This window comes from Chroicocephalus ridibundus, chromosome 6, assembly GCF_963924245.1.
Source record: "Chroicocephalus ridibundus chromosome 6, bChrRid1.1, whole genome shotgun sequence".
Classification (NCBI taxonomy): domain Eukaryota; kingdom Metazoa; phylum Chordata; class Aves; order Charadriiformes; family Laridae; genus Chroicocephalus; species Chroicocephalus ridibundus.
In genome coordinates, this window is record NC_086289.1 from 38,015,237 (window position 1) to 38,034,887 (window position 19,651).

General features: G+C 45.4%; 1 protein-coding gene across 2 annotated transcripts in view; it reads left to right on the forward strand.

Moving 5' to 3' along the window:
- Positions 1 to 18,706, forward strand: part of OIT3 (oncoprotein induced transcript 3) — a 32,019-nt gene extending 13,313 nt beyond the window's left edge. For both annotated transcript variants that reach the window (XM_063337458.1, XM_063337459.1), the window contains exons 6-11: positions 2,556 to 2,678; positions 5,580 to 5,702; positions 10,482 to 10,642; positions 11,302 to 11,717; positions 16,142 to 16,241; positions 17,729 to 18,706. In XM_063337458.1, the coding sequence (XP_063193528.1) occupies positions 2,556 to 2,678; positions 5,580 to 5,702; positions 10,482 to 10,642; positions 11,302 to 11,717; positions 16,142 to 16,241; positions 17,729 to 17,920 (1,115 nt within the window). In that variant the 3' untranslated portion in view covers positions 17,921 to 18,706. The remainder of the gene's footprint in view (positions 1 to 2,555; positions 2,679 to 5,579; positions 5,703 to 10,481; positions 10,643 to 11,301; positions 11,718 to 16,141; positions 16,242 to 17,728) is intronic.
- Positions 18,707 to 19,651: the final 945 nt, after the last annotated feature.

Sequence of the window (19,651 nt, forward strand, 5' to 3'; positions counted from 1 at the left end):
CACCTGCAGCCTTTCTTGTGTATGGCTCGCTCATCTTTCTAATGACTTTCTGTTGTGCTGAGTAATTGTGCAATCACATATCTGAGAGCAACTGTGCCTTCCAGAGAAAGCAAACAAATCTGTACTAGCCTTTCCTATGCCTTTCCTATGTGGAGAATATTCTTCCTTTCCCAGCTCACCCTAAGAGGGGAGCTGAAGATGCTGCAGTAATGCTAAGCAGCTCTGTCTGTGAAGCTCTGTGTGCTAGGCTGACCTCTTCAGTACATTATATGCTTTGAATCCCAGAGTAGAACTACTGATCTGAAGTTTTATTTTCATTTGCTAACTTATTTAGGGGTTAGATTAGGTCTTTGCCTTTCTGTTATGGATCCGCCAACTAAGTGCGTTGCCTTTGACCTCTTGAATACCTGGATCCATGTTGGACTAAGGCATGGTTAAATCTGTTCAGTGCTCTCTCTGCCCAGTCTCAACAAAACCAGCCTGTATCCCAGAAGTGCTGGTTGTCACTGATGCAGGAGAGCAGCAACGTATCTGCTGTGTGTTGTAGAGCTTGGAGGACCAGCAAGGTGAATTGTTAGGTACAGTTCTTGACCAAGCCAAGCTCTGGGACCTTCCAACAGCATCTCTATGCCTTTGCCAGTAGCCCTTTCCCTCTTCACCCTCTGTTTTAAGCCGCTTTAGTTTCATTGTTAGAAAGGAAAGCGTGGAGCCTGTCATATGTGTGAAAAGGGAAGTGTCTGCGTGCGTCTCCTGGACCTGCTTCTTGTCTCCCAAAGCCAGGGTACCAGCCATTTCTTTGGCTAAAAGTATTCAATTCACATTGCTTGTGGAAGGAGACAACACTACCAGCAGCAGGTACTGTGTATGTGTGGGACCATCTATACCTGGGAGAGCTCATCCCTGACCCGTCTCTTAAAATTTTTTTGTTTGTTTGTTTTAAAGCTTCTGACATCTAGTAAATGGTAACTTCTAAGCTGTTTTGGTGAAACCCCACAACCCTTGATTGATAACCTCAGCATTCTGGCCTGCCTATGAGAAATCATTAGTTTTGTGGCTCAGCGATAGCAATGGCTGTCCCTTCCTCTCTATTTGCAGCCCTGAGTAATGTGCTCTAGGCAATCCTGCTTTAGCAGGGGAGTTGGACTAGATGATGTCTAGAGGTCCCTTCCAACTCTGAAAAATTCCGTGATTCTGTGATTTGATTCACTTTTTGCACACAGAGATTAAATCATGTTGAAGAACGAGAATCTCAGACAATAAAGTACCTTTTGAAAAAAACAAACAAACAAACAAACCAAAAAACCAGAAAAAGACAGGCATAGAGGAACTTTAGTCTTTCAAACAGAAAATTAGGAGTTTTCAGGGCTTTACCAAGAGATTCAAAAGCATCTGGGCGCTTTTTCCTCAGTAAATACCCTCAGCACCCTGGTGGGCTCTAATCTAGAGCTGAATGCAGCCAGCACAGAAATGTGACACAGGTACTATTCATGGGTATATTCCTTTAGGTTATAAAAACTCAGTCCGGGCTCATTACAGGGTTGTTCTGCAACCTTTATTGTGTCTGCTCCAGGAGGTGTGGGATGCCAGCTCGGGCACTTCTCTTTCTTCTGAGCTGGAAAGGTAGGAGCCACAGCTCTCTGGAGGGGCTGCAGAGGAGCAGAGCAGGAAGGACCATCGTGGGGAGCTGAGTCCTGAGAGGGAGTAGCTCAGTACTGAGCTCTTCGTCTCACCTTTGGTACAGAGTGTCTAAATAGCCAACAGTTGTGGTGGCCTCTGTGGGCACCAGCACCCAGGTTAGGTCTCACACCATGGTGAGCTGGCATTTCTGTTCTGCAAGAACACCTGAGCTTTCCAGGGCAGGGAGCAGCCAGAGCTGGGGTAAGAAGCCAGAACAGTGACATTTCTCATGACGTGACTTTTCTTGGGGAAGCTTCATGGGGTTCATTGAAATGTTTTCGTTTAATTTCAGCTTTGTTTATATGTTTACAGCTATTTTTTATTCTCATGTCTTTTTTTTTTTAAATAAGGGTTGAATCATTTAAAATTGCTATAGGACAGTTGGCCACATGTGGCAGTAGCAGGTGTGATAAAAAAAAATAGGGTTTATTTTTGACTGATTCTGGTATTCACCTAGTTTTACTATGCAATGAAGTCATGTTAACTCCATTTTAATTTATTTGTGAGTGGGGTGGAGTGGAGCAGAGTTTAGGATGGGAAGATAAATGACAACATGAACTCCCCAGCGTGTGGAACCATGTGTGGAGGTTTCCCAGTGGAACTGTGTCCATCTTCACTCCGAAGTGGCTGCTGTGTGCCTGCTGTCTTCTCCCCCAGGTCTGCTGTGTTCCTGAGGTAGACACAGCACAGCAAAACACTCTGCTACTGTCAGTAGACAGTGGTCTTTAGCATTTAGTGGGAATACGCATCTCTGTTGCCCTGATCCAGGTCTCAAGGCCAGGAAAGCCAGTCCGTGGTCCGAGTTCAGTCCCAGTGCTCCCAGCTGTGTGTTTAGCAGGGGCGTTTTATGACAGTGTGGTGTGGGTTTTTTTTTTCAGATGAAAATGAATGTGAGCAGAACAACGGAGGCTGTAGCGAATTTTGTGTTAACCTGAAGAACTCCTACCGCTGTGAGTGCGGGATTGGGCGCACACTGGGAAGTGACGGGAAAACCTGTGAAGGTGAGGTTTCAGCTGTCACAGTCTGCTGGAAACTCTATAAATCATTCCCCTTCCCTTGCAGCACCAGTTCTCTCTTGGCTCCTTGTAGCTGGGATTAAATGTCACTCATATCACTTCTGTGCTTGCCAGGGGGGTTGTTACTGAAATATCCTTCTAATCAAGCAGAGAGGAGTCTCCTTGCTGTTTTCCCTGTCTTGTTCATTTCTGTTAGGATTTGCTTGTATTTATCTCCATGGGGGGGAGAGGTAGCAGTGGATCTGGAAGATTGGTTGTCCAGACAGAACTAGTTATTGCTGGAGATGCTGGGATTTGGCTCTGGAGATTTGTATGATAGTTGTGCGGGGGCAGATTTAGTACTGCTGGTTTTTGACAGCTAGCATTAGGTATGGGGTAATGTCATGACATTAGACTGGAGTATGAGGATCACTTAGCCTCCCGGGGCAGAGATTGAGGAGAGGGGATGCCAGTCTGTAAACAAAAGCTCAGTTTGAGATGAGAGCTGCATTTTGACTGATCTTTTTTAAGTGCATAGTTGTGGGCTCTGCTATGTGCAGCTGCTACAGTTCCTTCCTCGTGGTGGCACAGCCAGGTTGAAAACCCTTGATGAGTTCAGACTGGTAGTTTAGCAAGGGTTTAAAGACCAAATTGTAGGTTTGACGTGTTGTCACTAATGATTTACAAGTACCATTGAGCAGAAATATGAAAAACCAGCAAAAATTTACTTGTGCCTGATGTTTTCACAGGCAAAGCTGCTGTGTTGTATGTTCACAGATACTGTGTGGCCTCAGACAAGAATAATAGCTACATATGTGCCTCACTTCTGAGCTACCCAGTTGCCAGAACTGAATATGTCTGCAGCCTGCATGCAACTTTACATTAGCTGCTGTTTGGCAGACATCCCTGCTGCAGAGATAGAGAGAGAGGGATTGCCATTGTATTTTTGGACTGGACTGCACCCTTCTTTATGGTTGACTGACAGTTGGCTCCAAGCGGCAGTTTTTGTCCCTGTTTTCCCCCTCCTTGATACCAAAGCATGTTTCGTCTCGCTTCTGTGAAAATCTCCTCTCTCAGCCCTGTTAATAAAACATCACTCATCCAGGCAATGACACTTCTCTGGGGAAAGCTGCTGTGCAGAGTGCTCCTTAAGTACTTGTTAACTTGTCTAGGGCCAAAAATGATCTGTGGACTTTGTCCCTTCCACATCCAGCACTGAGCTGGTGGGGTGTCACGTAAACCAACTGTGCTACGTGGCAGTTTTTATTCCTGAGCTCTTCTGACAGGGCTGGAATAGCCTGTGCTTGAAAACTCGTTTGTTTCTGCCGTTCCCAAAGTTGGATTTTAGGGCCTTTGATATATCGTTTAACTTCCCCTTCCGTAAAAAGGATGGTGCTTTTCACAAGTTTAACACAGCTGCTGGGGATTTTTACAATCTTGTTAGTGAGTTTTATTTCTAAAGATGTGTCCTTAGCTTTGTGAGCCATTAGAGTATGTGATTTACTTGTGAGCCGCCTCACAGCTGTTGCTTTCAGCAAATGCAGGAGATTTAGTTTGATTGCATGAGCTGGTGAGGGCTGAGTAGGGTCGAGGAGCATCTCAAAATTTCCTTTATAATGCTTTACCCATTACTTTGACTCATGCGGAGTGTTCAGGCTGTTGTTTTCCAAGCAACGTGTAGGATTGAGTATGGTATTTTCATTTACATTTCAGTGAAAACTACAGTCCTTTCTGATGGCAGGCTTAGGGAGAAATATTTGGTATTTATGATTTCTTTATATTATATGTGCTGTTGTTTTACTGAGAACTAGCAGAATCTAGCAGTATTCATCCCAAAGGGTTAAAAAAATTAAGCAGTGAAGGTTATTTTTTTTTTTTTTAAATCATGATACTTTGTTGTTTTCCTTATAATAGAAAGCCAACAACAACTGGAAACAGCCTTATTTGCCTTAGATTTTCAAATCTTCAGAATGTATTTGGATGACCTTTCAGGCTCTTTTCTGCAGCTCTAGTTGCTAGGAATATGTTTTACACAAAAACTCAGGTCCTTGGAGAATTGCCTCTACCTGAACAGAAAAGATGTAAGAAAAGATATGAGAAATCCCCCAATTAGCTGTGCTGCCCTCTCTCCTCTGCGCTTTAGGATGGGGGAAAATTAGGAGGGGGATTGACCTCACACCATGAACTTGTGTTGTTCTGTCCCTGTGATAATGCATCTCAGGATAGCCTACCTCTAAGCTTAAAACTTGCAAACTCGCAAAATTCCTGCTAAACAAACTCCTACGAGCAGAGTTTCATCCAAAGCCTACAAAGGAGATGCAGGAATCCACTACGCCTACCTCCATCACAGCTGGAAAACCCACAGGCAAAGAGTGCATCATCTTCTCTCTGGTGTTCCCTGATGGGAACAGGAGCTGGCTACCCGTGAGTCTGTCCTCCCCAAGACACCTCCCATGCAAATCTCAGGGCTTTAATTCTGCTGATGACTAAGGGAGTGAGTATGGTTCCACATGGGAGAAGTTTTAGGAGGATGTTCCCCTCACCTTTTCGAAGTAAGAAACAACATAAAAATTCAGTTTAAGAGGAGGTCTCAGAAGTTAGAAAGGGCCAAGCTGAAGATTGCCTATTCAGCTTTCTTATGTATGCCAGTTATAGCATGTGATTTAACTTGGTAAGCTTTTGCACGGAATTCCTTCTTAACTTCATCGTGAAATGACAAACACAGGAAATTGTACAATTAAAAATAGGTTTCCACCACATTCTCTTGGAAGCAAGCTCTCACCATGCTGTTGCCTTCGAGCTCTGTGTTGGTCATACTGTGGTTAGTCAGCCAGGAGTATATGTTGGGGCCTGCGTAGCTGCCACGCAGCTGCCTGAGGAGTGTGCTGATTTTCCTTTCTTTTGCAGAAATTGAAGGCTGTCACAATAACAACGGAGGCTGCAGCCATACCTGTATTGAAGTGGAAGACACATACCAATGTGAATGTCCGAGGGGACTTGTTCTGTCAGAAGACAACCACACTTGCCAAGGTAGGTCAGCAAAATCTGCCCAACAGCCTCTGGATGACAAAAGTATGTTTGAAGAAACTTTTCTTCTTGTCTTTGTTGTGTTCTCTTAATCTGTCCTTTACAGAGCTTTGTCATTAGCTTTGTTAATGGAGCTTTGTTGTTAATGACAGATCATCCAAAACTGAGAGCCTGGAGACATTGCTCTTTTTACCAGGCAGGAGAACAGAGACACGGGACCCAGCTGGGTGCCTCTTGCATCACAGGCAGTTTTGGCAGTGTTCACTTACAATTAAGATTGCTTAACATCTCCCATTATATCGCTCTGTTTCAGCTATGTATGCCTTTGACAAATTTATGCTATTAGAACTGAAGTTTTCCATGCTTCAAACCGGGCTTTTAAAATTTCAGCTAAAGTGGTTCACTCTCTTCCAAGAATGGGGTTAAAGAGGGAGGTGGTTTTTTGCCTCAGTATCTCTGTAGCCATTCCAGTATGCATTCCTATGTCTTGAAGCAGGGCACTAGTTCTGACACTAGGTGTTTCTCCTGTCCCTTGGACAAGTGCCCAAGATAGTGTCTGAAAACTGACTGTTGCTTCTGATGCATAGAGGCAAGGGCAATGTAATCCTTGGAAGACCTTCCACCTGAACTTTATTCCATTCCTGTATGCAAGGAGTCCTTTCCGACTCACTTGCATCTATAGCATGCACATGGAATAAACATGTTCCCTATTTTGGGTAGCAAGAGCTGAGTAAGATTTCCTTTGCAAATACATCCCGGCTCCCAGGGGTCAATTTAGCTCTGCAGCAGTGAGTGCAGGGAGAAGTTCCTGAGGGCACTGAGAGTTAAGCAGAGGCTCTGTAGCTCCTCATGCAGTGACTTTTTACAATCCAGGACTTTCACCCCGGATTATTCTGGGTCTCATAATCCCATAGCTAGCTGAGCCCCTGAGATGCTGAAAGCATCGAGCAGCCTGTGTGCCTTACAGAGAAGATGTCTACTATGAACCGCTGCTGAAGGGACATTCAGTCAAAACTGCATGTTGAGGAGAGCTATGTGGGTATGTGAAAGGCAGAGGTAATGTTCTCTGGTGAGCCTCATCTGACTTGCCTGGACACTTCTTAGACCTGTCAGCCTCAGCACAAAGCTGGAGAAGGTACACAACTGTGCTGGTAGAGACAGACCTCATAGCTCTCTGCTTCTGTTCTGCCTTGGTGGGCCCGTGAAGAACTTGTGTGGTTGCTTTCAGACATTTCCATGGGAATTGGCTAATGGGCTGGACTTGGGATTTTAGATGGACAGGACTTGGACATTTTAGATGCCAGAGCGGCACCTAAAATGCAATAAAAGGGAGCCTCTCGTGGGCTTTAGATAATAACAATGAGCTGGTGTTACCTGGTGTGCTCAGAATCTCCCGTAGTCTGATATGTTACAAAGTGCCTGGACATCAATTAGAGGAACAGATCCAGACTTCTTGGTGGCCAACAAGGCCAGGTATGCCTCAGACAGGAAGTTGGAATGGTTCTACTTGATGAAATTTCTGCTTTTTAAGCTTTTTAGAAATGCAGGGTGCTGTTTTCAGGGGTGAACACTGCAGACTTGGGATTCAGTAGTGCTTAGTGTTCCAGCAGAGCCAGGTGGGGAGGAGGAGATGGGGATTTCCAAGAGCTGTGATTATACTTACTGATTGAAGGTCCAATTGATGGATAGAGGCCAGAAAAGAGCTATGTTCTTCAATCCTGGCTCCCTGAGGCAACCCCAGCAGGGTTAGAAGACCATGCGTTTCCCAGGCAGTGTTTGTCCTCCTTCTGAGGCTGCTAATGAGAGCAGCAGCGCTGCCGGGTGCCCAGCTGGGGCTCGGGATATGGCATCTCATAAAGTGAAATTTCTTGGTCTTTTGCATTTCCTGATTTTATGTCTCCACGCAGTGGTCTGCAATTTTGAGCAGATATGACAGAAAATATCTGGAACTGTCCCACACAATTTTTTATGGCATCTAATCAGGTTTATAGTGGTACAACTAACAGCGCAGGGCAGGCACAGTTGCCTGAAGCAGTTGGATCTGCAGCCTATCAATCCTCCTCTGCACTGTCTCTGCATTCAGAACAAACATTAACAATCTTCCACAGAAATCACAATCTTGGCTACAATTTGGCTACCAGCCAACGAAATACTTGGAGTTTTGCAGACCATCCTAGTACCCCACCTCCTTGTGAAGTGTGGTGGTGAAATGCTTTTCTCCCCTCTCCCATGCCCAAGCCTTGTGTGCGGCTAAGCAGGGTGCAATGGCATAGTTTATTTGTGTTTGTAGCAGTGTTTCAGGGCTCCCCGGCACCAGAGAGCCTGTTCTGAGCAGTCTGTGCAGAAAGATAACCTCTGCTCCAAGCAGCTGTACTTTAAAAGGTCAAGGAAGGAGCCACAGGCTGGACAAGGAACATGGTGCCAACAATAGCAGACAGAAAAAATGAGTGTTGGACTCAGCACAGAAGCTTCCTACCAAGGTCAGGGTACTTGCAGGCGCTGGCACAAAGCGGAGTTTCAAGCAGTAAATGAGGAGGCTTGAGAAAGTACTTACAGATGCTCTGCGGTGTATGAGCACGAAGAACTGAAATGTTTGACTGGCAAAGACTGAGTGAGGCTTTCGGGAGCCTCGCAGGCTGGGGTGAGCCCAGGGCAGGGATGCAAGAGATGGGTACTGGCAGCAAGTCAGGAGAGCGCAGCTCTTGAATGGATGCAAGAAATTGTGAATAAAAGTGGATTCGTTGGCACCCAGGATAACTCATTTCTGCTGGGCATCTCAGTCCTGGCAGTCGGGACCTCATCACTTGCCCTGGAATAACATGCCTGCGTGTAGTCACAGCTTCCTTGCCAGCTCCTTTTCAGCTCCCCCTGCAACGCTGTTGCTGGCAGACTGTCTTGGGGTAATTGGTCCTGCTCGGAGCTGAATCATGCTGATGCACGCAGTCTCTCTGCTTGGACCACCACTGTTAAATTGGTAGAACTGAAACACTGTTCTTAGTATTGATTACTCTTGTGTGTACAAATGCCTAGGGTGGTTTGAATTACGTTACCAGTTACTCTGAGATGGTTAGTGTAAGTATTTTCTCAGAGGCTTTTCCCAAATAGTGATGAATTGGCTGGAATCAAAAGTGGATCTGCTCACAGGTTTCGGTCACCAGTTTCTGTGCCCAGGTGGTGGGGTGCCCACAGGCAACTCCTGCAATGTCAGAGCAGAGGTTAAATAGGTGTCTCCTCTTCCTCCCCCTTTGTGTCCATCAAAGACATTTAGAAACAGAGATAGCCTGAACCAAATTGGTCCTGAACTTTGGAGAATTGCAGTTGGGATCCAAACCCTCTTGCCCTGAATTACACCTTTATAAAAGCATTAAATTTCCTTTTTCGTCAAGGAGTCACTAGAACAGTGAAGCTTTAAATCCACATTGAGCCAATCAGTTCTCCAAAGGATATTCATCGCTGCATTGCACTATGTTCTCAAAGTCCCCTTGTCTCCTTGTGAGCTTTGCCATTTGACATGCTCAGTTATTCCCGCTTACCTTCTACTGCGGATGCAGGAAAAGTTAAGGTAATTCTTAGTTCCTTAATTTTCTGTTCTAACCCAGCAATGTCATTATGAGAGCATATTGCTTTGGGCATACTGCATACATTTTAGCATATCACCTTGAAAAGATCAACTTTTAATAAAAAATACTCCCTGCAGGTACACAGTAGCTGTTACAAACACCTTAGCTGGGACAGGAGAATTTTTTTAAGGGGGGTAAAAGGCATGTTTTAGCAGCGTGCCTTGTACCCAAGATCCAGAATCCTGGATTATACAATTAAGGAAAAGCAGATCATATGAATGTCAAGGATTGGGACTATAATTAATTTTAGGAAAAAGCTGGGGGATCTAGTATATTTGCAAAAAGTTTTGTCATGTGATTTTAAAATATGATAAATGGAAATTCTGAAGGGGGGTTGTTTTTCTGGCTGAGAAGAGACTGGAATATGTGCACCAGTATGCTTGTCCTGGATCTAACTGAATAGATATGTATACCCAAGGAATATATATAGCAATTACTTTTTTTATTGAAGATTATTCCCTCTTCTTTCCTTTTTCATTTTGTCGAATCTCTCTGTTTTCTCCACTTCTTGTGTAATGGAATTTTAATTAAAAAAAAGTTCACATGGAGATCCATATTAAAATTTGAAGGCTGGAAGGAGGTGGAATGAGTGAGCTAATTGGGTTTGTTTGTCAGAGCTGGGTTTATTGCTTATAAAAATATTATGGCATTTTGAGGTGCTTCCATTTTAGCTCAGCATCTCTGATTACTCTGCCTTGTTTTGACATGTTCTGGGTTTGATGTAAAACCTGATAAATGGTCTTAAAAAATGGCTTTGGCTGGGGTGCTGTGAATCTGAGATCCATATCTGGGAAAGGCTCTTGCCAGGACATAGCAGTGCAAGATAGATCTATCAAACCTGTGCTGAGTATTAAGTATAGCTGGAAATACTGCATAGCTAAGTTTCTGCTGCAAGTATAGCGGTCGTCATCATCATCTTTTGTGGTTTTACTGCAGCAGGAGAATTTGGAACAGTGGTAGCTTGGGAAGTTTGTGTTGTGTAGATGGGAACGTAAGATAGGTAGTTAGATTACTAAGCTTAGATAGTATCATAAGTGTGGCGTAACGATTGCCCTTTCTTTCCCCCAATAGTAATTGGTATAGCCCTTCCCCACCTCCCTGATACTGATACTCCCTGATAGTTTTGTAGTGCAAACTGTTATTCTGGGGACTTTTCTTGTAGTTCCAGTGCTGTGCAAGTCCAGCTCTATTGAGGTGAGCATCCCAAAGGACCTGGTCGGAGGCCTGGACCTTTCCCTCATCAACACTTCCTGCAAAGGAGTATCCAATGGCACTCATGTCAACATCCATTTCTCCTTGAAGTCCTGCGGCACTGTTGTAGATGTATGTATTCCTGTCCTGTCTCTTGGGATCTCTTGGATTTGGGGATTTGGCTGTGGCTTACTTGGGGAATAAAGTTGATTTAGCTGTATCAACAGAGCAGTTTCCTGTGTTGCCGTGCAGCTGGCCTCAGACTAGACCTGGGGTGGCATCCCAAAGTAGGAGAGCTTGTTCCATCTCCTCTCCAGTGGTGTGTGTCTCTCAGCATGGGTGCTGCTTTCTGCTCACGCAGCGCTTCACAGAGGCAGCTTTACCATCATTCTGGTGCAGAAAGCACGAGTGGTTTCACTCCACCCTCCAGTTGAGACAGAATCTGGTCCCCCAGTAATGTTTCAAAGGTTATACTGGCAACTGGTTGGGAACCAGAGCTCATCTTAGCAGATGGGTAGCAATTGGAAGCAAATTCCTCTGCTTCACGCACTCCTGTACTTCATGTACTCCTTACAGTGCATCAAAATGGACAGCAAACTGATACAGCCCCTTAGGTCGTAGGTGAGGATGAACATCATTCTGGTTGCAGCATATAAATTCAGAAGCTGTCCTTTCAGTGACTAGCTGATGTCTGAGCTTCCTGAACAAGGTAAACTCAGCTGCTAGTCTGAACTTGGGGACGTCTTTCTCTATGATCTCCCCATTCCCTTAAACTCCTGTCTTTGCTGCAGGTAATAAATGATAAAATCATTGCCACCAATCTGGTGACCGGCTTGCCAAAGCAGACTCCAGGAAGCAATGGGGACATCATTGTCCGCACCAGCAAGCTGCTGATCCCGGTGACCTGTGAGTTCCCACGCCGGTACACCATCTCTGAAGGTTATGTACCCAACCTCAAGAACTCACCCTTAGAAATCATGAGCCGCAACCAGGGCATCTTCCCCTTCACTCTTGAGATCTTCAAAGACAAAGACTTCGATGAACCCTACAGGGGTGCTCTTCCCACCCTGAAGCTTCGGGACTCTCTGTACTTTGGGATTGAACCCTTGGTACATGTCAATGGACTAGAGACACTGGTAGAGAGCTGCTTTGCCACTCCCACCTCAAAAATTGACGAGATCCTGAAGTACTACCTGATTCAAGATGGGTGAGTTCATTGTTCCCTCCATTGCTGGCTATTAGAGGGGAATGGGCAACGGGGCTAAGTTGCATTGCCTGTGTGATGCAGGAAACACTATCAGTTCTCCACAGCAGCCTACCTGCTGTGTTCCTGGCAATCACCAGCAACCAGGCCATCAAGCTGAAACCACCTGTCCCATCAAAAGTGATTGGGAGAAACAGTGGGAAGCAGTGAACGAGGTTACTCCCAGTGCAGCCTTTACAGGACATATTTCCCTGCAACTAGCCTTGTGGATAATTGAGTTGGCTCCAGTACAAATATCTTTCCTGATATCCTCTCTCTGCCAGCCTGCAGAGTGCCAAACCAATTGGCACAACCCCCTGACGGCTGTGTGCCACTGCCATGCAGCCACCGCAGCAACTGGAGCAAGTTTCTTAATTTTCCCATAATGGCCTTATTATAGCATGGGCCAGAAGACTCCATGGTTGGTCCTGGTTGGAGCTGCAGGAGCTACCCTTGCTTTGCTCTCTCTGCTGCCTGTCAGTGCAGTAAGCTTGTGTCCCTCAGTCTGGCTGTAATTTTTCAAGGTGTTTGGGTTTAGTGATCTTTCTAGGCTATTGCTAGTAAAAAACTCAGGGTGGATCTGTGGGTTCACTGTGACAGGTTTTGTGTCAGAGGTTTGTGTCTGTGCTCTCTGCTGTGGCTCCTATGACGAGCCCTGTTTTCAGATACTTGTGTGGGTGCTAACATGACAGTGCCACGGTGCAATGTTGCTGTGGAGTGTTTGCATCCAGCAGGGCCTGGCAGCTTAACCAGACAACGCTGTGGAAATGTCACAGTTGGGAACCAGTCTGCTATCCTCTAGGGAGGAAAGTCCAGCCAAAGTAATATGAAAGACATACCCAAGTGTCATAGCTCGACAGTCAAGGGACTGTGCTTGTATAAGTCCTGTATTCTGTCTGCCAAACCATCTAATGAGGACAACAATTATTTCCTCAGCTGACAGGCTAAATCATCCACCATTACAACTGGTGATGACAAGTGCTGTGTGATTGTTTTGTAGCAAAAGGGTCCTGCAGAGTACAGTACACAAAAATACCGTTTACATTTCCTTCTGACAAAGGTTTCAGCATTAGCTTGCTCTCCCTCCATCCTAGGCTGCAGTCTTCTGTGCCTGACATTTCTGGAGTTTATGAGTGGATTTGTAATGGAAGGATTGATTTATTGACTCCCTGGCTTGTCTGTTCCTGTGGATCCTTCACAGAGTCAAGGCTCCAAACGTTCATTCATTTCTCACCATGAGTGAAAATTATGGGATTCAAAACAGTGGCCAAAACCTGAGCCTAATAAAGGAGGGGGAAGGCAGAAAATGGCCTCTTTTGAATTCACCACAGCACTAACCAGAGGATTTACGGCACCAGCAGCCCCTTTGGTACTGTTATCCTGCAGAGGGCATTAAAACTTCACTGAAGGGAAAAGTGGGCTGGAGCCAGCTGGCTGGAGCCTCATCCAGCCTGCTCCACTCTCCAGCCATCACTGCAGGCCCCAGTGTCCCCAGACATGCCAGCCCCTGTGCTGTATTTAAATTGAACCCCTCACTTAGACCAAAGGCTAATGTTGTGCTATTTATCTAACTGGAGTTCTTTGTCTCTCGGTGTGCTCACAGCAATTAAAAAGTAAAATTAGCTGAATACACTGCTGATTTGTCCCTGCTCCAAACAGTTCTGTAATAACCCAGTTTCCTTCCATCAACTCAACCCCAAAAGCCCAAGGCAAATAAAGATGGGATTTTCAAATCAGTTTGATTATGTAGGATCAGACCTGCAGAAGTTTACTGCAGCTTCCAGAGGGAAACACCGTTTAAATTTGAGGGGATATACCTTAGGCTGAAGGATGGGAAAATTCCCTCTCCTGCCTTCTTCCCTGTTAATTCCCTGCCATCTCCAATTGGCAAGAGGTGGGAGCCTTCTTCTGTGGGACTTCTCAATCCTCTCCCTGTGCTGATGTGACTGTGCTGGAAGTCAGACTTTTCGCAGATCCCTCCCTGCTGTCTCTGTAATATCCTGTATTGCTGCTAGCTCAGCCCACCAGCCCCAAAGCAGGTCTCCTGCTTCTGATCTTGTTCTTCCTCTTTCTCAAAACAAAAATAAATAAAAGGCATTGACCGATTGCACAGGCAATAAACATTGCAGCTCTCTGGGGCATGCAGAGCAAGGTCATGTCACTAAGGGCAATCCGTTGTAATCTAATGTGGTCAAGAGCTGCAATTTATCTGAGCATGACGTGGTTAAGGTAGCTCCATCAAAGTTTATCTTGTTACACCTCGGGCTGCCCCTCGTTGGTAGGCTGAGGTGGCTATTTTATTCCAAGCCCTCCTTTCCACCTTGCAATCCCCCAGTAAGAGGGTCGGAGCACAGCTCCCATGGCACAGCTACTCTCTGCTTCCCTAAGCTAGGCACATTACACACAGGAAAGGGTTATTTTCCCTGCAATCCTGACCAGGGTCACCCATTTTCCTTCCATACCTGTGCTCCTGCCCCTTCTCACTTCTCCAAGGTGGGAAGAGGGATCTGGGGGTTTCCTACGAGGGTGGGACACGGTATGGCCCCGTGCACAATGCTGAAGGGTTTGACCCTGTCACTTGGAAGGCTTCTGAGCTCTTTTTGTCATGCCATAATGCACTTGTCAGAGTCCTCCGTAAGACATACTTACAGGCGTGGTAGGACTCATTGTATCCCTGCTTCCTCCTTGTTGTCCTTCCATTTTCCCCTCTCCCTAGCCCCAAACCAGTAGGTTTCCTGCCACCAGTGTGGAGAAACTTTGGAGAACCCAGGATTTAGGAGTCAGTTTGAATCTGTGTCTGAGAATCATCACAGTTTATATACTCACAAATGAGGACAGGTCTATGAGTTGACTTTATGGCCCCAAAGCTCAGCCATTAGGATTTCACTTACGAAAAGTCTTTAATTGTCATTCTTTACAATCAGATGCCTTCAGGAATATGCTACTTTTAAAAGCAATTTTATCCTAAACGACTTAGTAACGGCTAGTGTTTGGCGTGAAGGGAGAGGAATCCACGTCAGTTTTTTCTAGGTGCAAAATGTTAATTTATTAGCTTCCCTTGGATAGCTTTTTATGTTTGCCTCCCAGGCAAGTTAACTAGACAGGCGCTGCCGACAGGGATATCCCTTCAGACCGTGACCTCCACTGGCTGAGAAAAGCTACAGAAAAACACGACGGTGAAAATAATGCTAGGATCAGACCAATGCCTAGTGCTCCCATGAGCATACACTGCTCTACTGTACGTAGCAGAGGGCAATTCTGGGAGGGATTGCAGTAGGCTGCCGCCCATGGAGCCGAGTCAGCCGAACAGTGCAGAGATTTCCAAACACACATTCCAGTGAAAGCAGAGCTCTGTGTAGATGTGGGGTTTGCTGCTGTTTGATAATTGAACGTGTCAAACGTCAGCATTTCTGACAATGCTTTACATATTTCTGGTGTAAAGATGGAAGCTAAAGGTTGCTGCAAGAGTAGGACTTTGAGCTGTCACACTGTTACCTCTTGTCTCTTCCACCACTGCTTTTTTTTTTTAAAATCTTGAATTAAATTAATCTGGAATTAACTTGGTAGAAAGGACAAGCTGCATTCTAATGTAATACAGAAGCAGCACCTGGGCCTCTCAAAATGCCTAAGGCTTTGCAATAGGCAACAATAAATATCAAGTCACCATAACTTTTTGTCTTGAGGTTTCTCTGTCAAACTCTAAACAGGCTGTGATAGTTTATAAATAGACTGCATCTGAAATGTAACTTTTAAAAAAGTATTTTATTTTCTTGCAATTCTGTGACCTCTCACATGACTGTATAGTGCTAGTGATGGGGAAATTGAAATTGTGAATTTTAGCTGCAGTGAATTTGAGCTGTCCGCTCAAGTCCAGCAGGAAGAAAAATGTAAATGATATAAAGCGAAGTAGATCTTGATTTTTTTAAAAATATCATTGGTGATATTTTGGTAATGTGGGTAACAGCTTATTCATTTTAAGTGTGAATTATGTGCATATATATGTGTACACAGAAAGTATATAATACATTACGTACTGTGTAAGAGTTCTGTTGATCACCGCAGACTGTTGCACAGGAAGGTGAAATGAGGATATACTTGCCTGCAGCTCTCTGGCAGTCCCTCTGCCAAGGGGACTGGACCATGTCCTGCCAGCTCGCTGCTGCTGAGCTCTTCGTTGTCTGGAGATGCTATTATCATCGCTGGTGTTTTTCCCCATCATTCCCAAATTTTCTCCTGCGGCCAAACAGGAAGTAACAAGGATGGTAGCTTAGCTTGAGACAGCCAAGCCCTCCTTTCCTTTCTCTAGTTAAATAGGGTGCGATGGTTTTTCTCTTTGTTTTTCCATTTCTGTGAAACCCATTAAAGCCCCATTCCTCTGCTTTTCTCAGCTGCGTTTCTGATGATTCGGTGAAACAGTACACGTCAAAGGACCATCTTGCCAAGCATTTCCAGGTTCCTGTGTTCAAGTTTGTGGGCAAAGACAACAAGGTAAGCTCAAAACCCCACCTCTTAGATATTGCATCAGCCCTGATCTGACTGAAGAGTCTCAGCACAGTTTGCTGTATTAGAGCGCAAAGGGAAGGGAATGGCTGGCCCAAGGCAGATGCTGCTGTGCCTACTCCAGCAGTTGTGTCTTTCAGGAGCCTGACACAGGTACTTTAGGAGAGAGTGGTGAAAACAACTAAAATGAAATAAAATATGAAGAACAGTTGTGGAACATTAATGCTATAGCAGGATAAAATCATTGTTGTTTCCAGGGTAGTCTTAGTGGACCCTTGTATGCGGGGTGAGAAAAGTGTACCCAGTCACCAATCAGAAACCCGGGGAGTTAGGCATGTTACACAGTGTCTGATTTTAAAACGTGACAGTCTATAGTTTTGAATCTCTTCAACCTTATATCTTCTCTAGCACTTGTTAGTACAGATACCAGATTTCCAGATACAAGGCCACCACACTGTTTAATTCGATGTGAAACCAGGCCATCCAGGCTGGTGGCACCCTGGGACAGAAGCTTTGTAGTGGGAAGACAATTGAAGGATAATGCCATTTTCCTAATGCAAATAGCTTTCCTTTGCTGTGCTAGAAGAAATCAGGTCTTTCAGTCACTGTTGTTATGCTCAGCCAATGCTGCTTGCTCCAGCTCCTGGAGAGCCTCAGTAGGGTTAAAGCAGATGAGATCTTTCAAAATTCAGAAATTTTGCTTGGCCGTCTGATTGCCACTCCTGCCTCTAACCTGCGTCCTCCTGGCCTGTGCAATGGATTTTGCTTCAAACCTCTCCATTGATCAAACATTCACAGATGTTTGCTTCCTTAGTTGGTGCTTGCAGGGATCTTGCTTACTCTCTGTATCGTTTAGAGAGCAGGGAGCAGCAATCCTGTCACTGTCTGCCTTTACTGTGCAGAAAGAAAAGGCAGCTGTCTCCCTGCCCTTTGTGTTCTCCTTCTCCCCTCAACTACCAGTCTTAGACCCCCATCAACTTGCATTTTCCTCCTTTGCCCCTCGGTCTCCTAGTTTTATGTTTTCTCAGCTCATGTCAAATTCTCTTGCACATTTCTATCAGTCCATCTCCTTGTGAGGCTTCGTGCGTTCTTGGCCTGCTTCCTCCCATGCAGCTCCTACCAGTCCATGCCAGCTCTTCCAAGCTTATTCCTGGCATTTTCATCTCTTCCTCTGGAGGATCATTTCACGCCTTCATATTCCCTGTCTAGCCCTTGGCTAACAGACAGACGCCATGCTCTGAGATCTCAGCCAGGCACTCTGGAAAACGTGCCCTCTCCTGGGCACATAAGAAAACAGATGGAGCAGCCAGTTTGTCTGTGGATGGCGATGGTGGATAAGGACCTTGTTGATGCAAGGACAGGAATGGCTGTACTATGGGAATGGTCTCGCTCACGGTCTCTGAGAGCTGGCAGCGCTGCCAGTCTGATTCCCAGATCTGCGCATTGACTTGGCCTGCTGTCTCGCCACCTTCCAGGAGGTGTTCTTGCATTGCCGTATCCTCGTGTGTGGGGCACTGGATGAGAGCTCTCGCTGCGCCCAGGGCTGCCGGAGACGGGTGCGCAGGTCGGCTGCGATGGAGAAGGAAGAGGTGGAGGAAGAGGAATCTGGTCACGTGGCAAACCACATCCTGACAGGCGGCCCCATCAGAATCGACTTTGACGACTAAGATCCACGCACTGGAACAGCATCTCTGCCCGAGACCAGCCTTCCTTATTAATGCCTTCTTTCGTGGTTGTTTGAGAAACAAGAGGTATTTGGTAAAGCCCGACTTGAACCTCAGGACTTGTTTCCCTAACTGCATGATAATTATTTGTGAAGTATGTTGGGCACACAAGGCATCCCTCTGAGTGCAACCCAGACTGCAGAACAGTTTGGTTTTCACCTGTGTTTCTTCCCAACAGCCCTTCGGTCAAAGGGACCCTATTGCTTCGCAGGCCTGACTTTGTCTTCCCCTACATCTGCCTGCAGGCCCCACAGGACTGTTTGTCCTTGACTAAACAAATGTTACTCAAGCCCTTCTTTCATCAGACAATACAAATAGTATCGTAGCTGAACATGTTTGCTCTGTAGTTCTGTGAATGAGGCCGAAGCTTTTGGATATGCTGAGATTTTGGATGACTGTTAATAAAAACATGTATAAAAATACACATCTCATAACGTGTAAGTTCCTTGGAGCTTAAAATGAAATTAATTAGTTGCCATTACAGGCAACTAAAGCTCGAATTTATCATAAACACATTTAAATGTTATTTTTTAAATAGTAAAAGGTATTTAATAAAACTTGATTTTTTGTTTTAAGTGTCATCTGATAATTGCATGCAGTTTAACAGTGTTTCCTCTTGTATTTAGCGTATTGTTATTTTTCTCCCTCTTCTCCCGCCACTAAAAATGTGATGCCTTTAGTAAGTGCTATAGCACCTTGACTGTAAGAAAAACACCATTAAACATCTATAAACACCCCCCCAAAGCGTGCTGCTACCAAGTGTTTGTTTGAAAGCTGAAATGCATTGCCCTGGTCTAGAGAGGCTGTGGCTCTGACAAAGGGATTAGAGCAATGTACATGAAGTATTTATAGCAATCATTTGTAATGGGGGTAGGTCTTGGGACAGCGTTGTCCCCAGTGAGCCTGGTGACAGGAGACATGGCAGCCTTGTTTTGAGTGACTGTGTGCCTTTGCAGTCTCCCGGTGGCTGAGAGCTGGCTAAAGACACAATTACTGGTGATGGTGGCAGCATCGTGCTTGTCAGGGAATCCCTTTGGGCTGTCAAACTCCTTCCAAAGAAAATATAATGGATAATCAGCTTGGGCCCCTCTGGGCTTCATGGAGGAGCAGGAGCGCTGTGTGGTGAAGGATTAGAAATGTAGGGTGAAAGGAAGGAGGCACAGCGAGTAGTGAAGGACAAAGTAGGAGAGGCAGGGGTGGAGGGTGAGAGAGGAAGGCTCCATCTCCACCACTGGCTATGGCACCACAGTGTGTTCATGCGGTTTTCTCCAAGAAGTTTCACGGTGTGCAGCTTTGTCCTGTGTGTTTGGAGGTGCGCTGGAAGCCCCCCTTAGTCCGCATTAGCTATTTTCTACCTCGTTTGGAAGCAGCCAAATTGCTGACAAGGCCAAAATTTCTTGCTGCTCTCCAATGGATGGGAAGTCTGCTTGAAGGGACCATTTAGAAGGGAGTCACAAATCACCTCAGCAATATTCTGTTTTGCAGATTTATTTCTTCTGGTGACTGAGATTCCAGTGAGGAATGGGCATTTGATGGGCTGGGAGTTTCATGATTTTTCTAAATCACTTCATGGCTGCTTTTCCAATTTGGGAATACGTGTGTGCACGTGTGCATGTTAGAATAAATGAAAATGTTTCTATGATGATAAGTGGGTATAAGTGGAAAGACACTTTT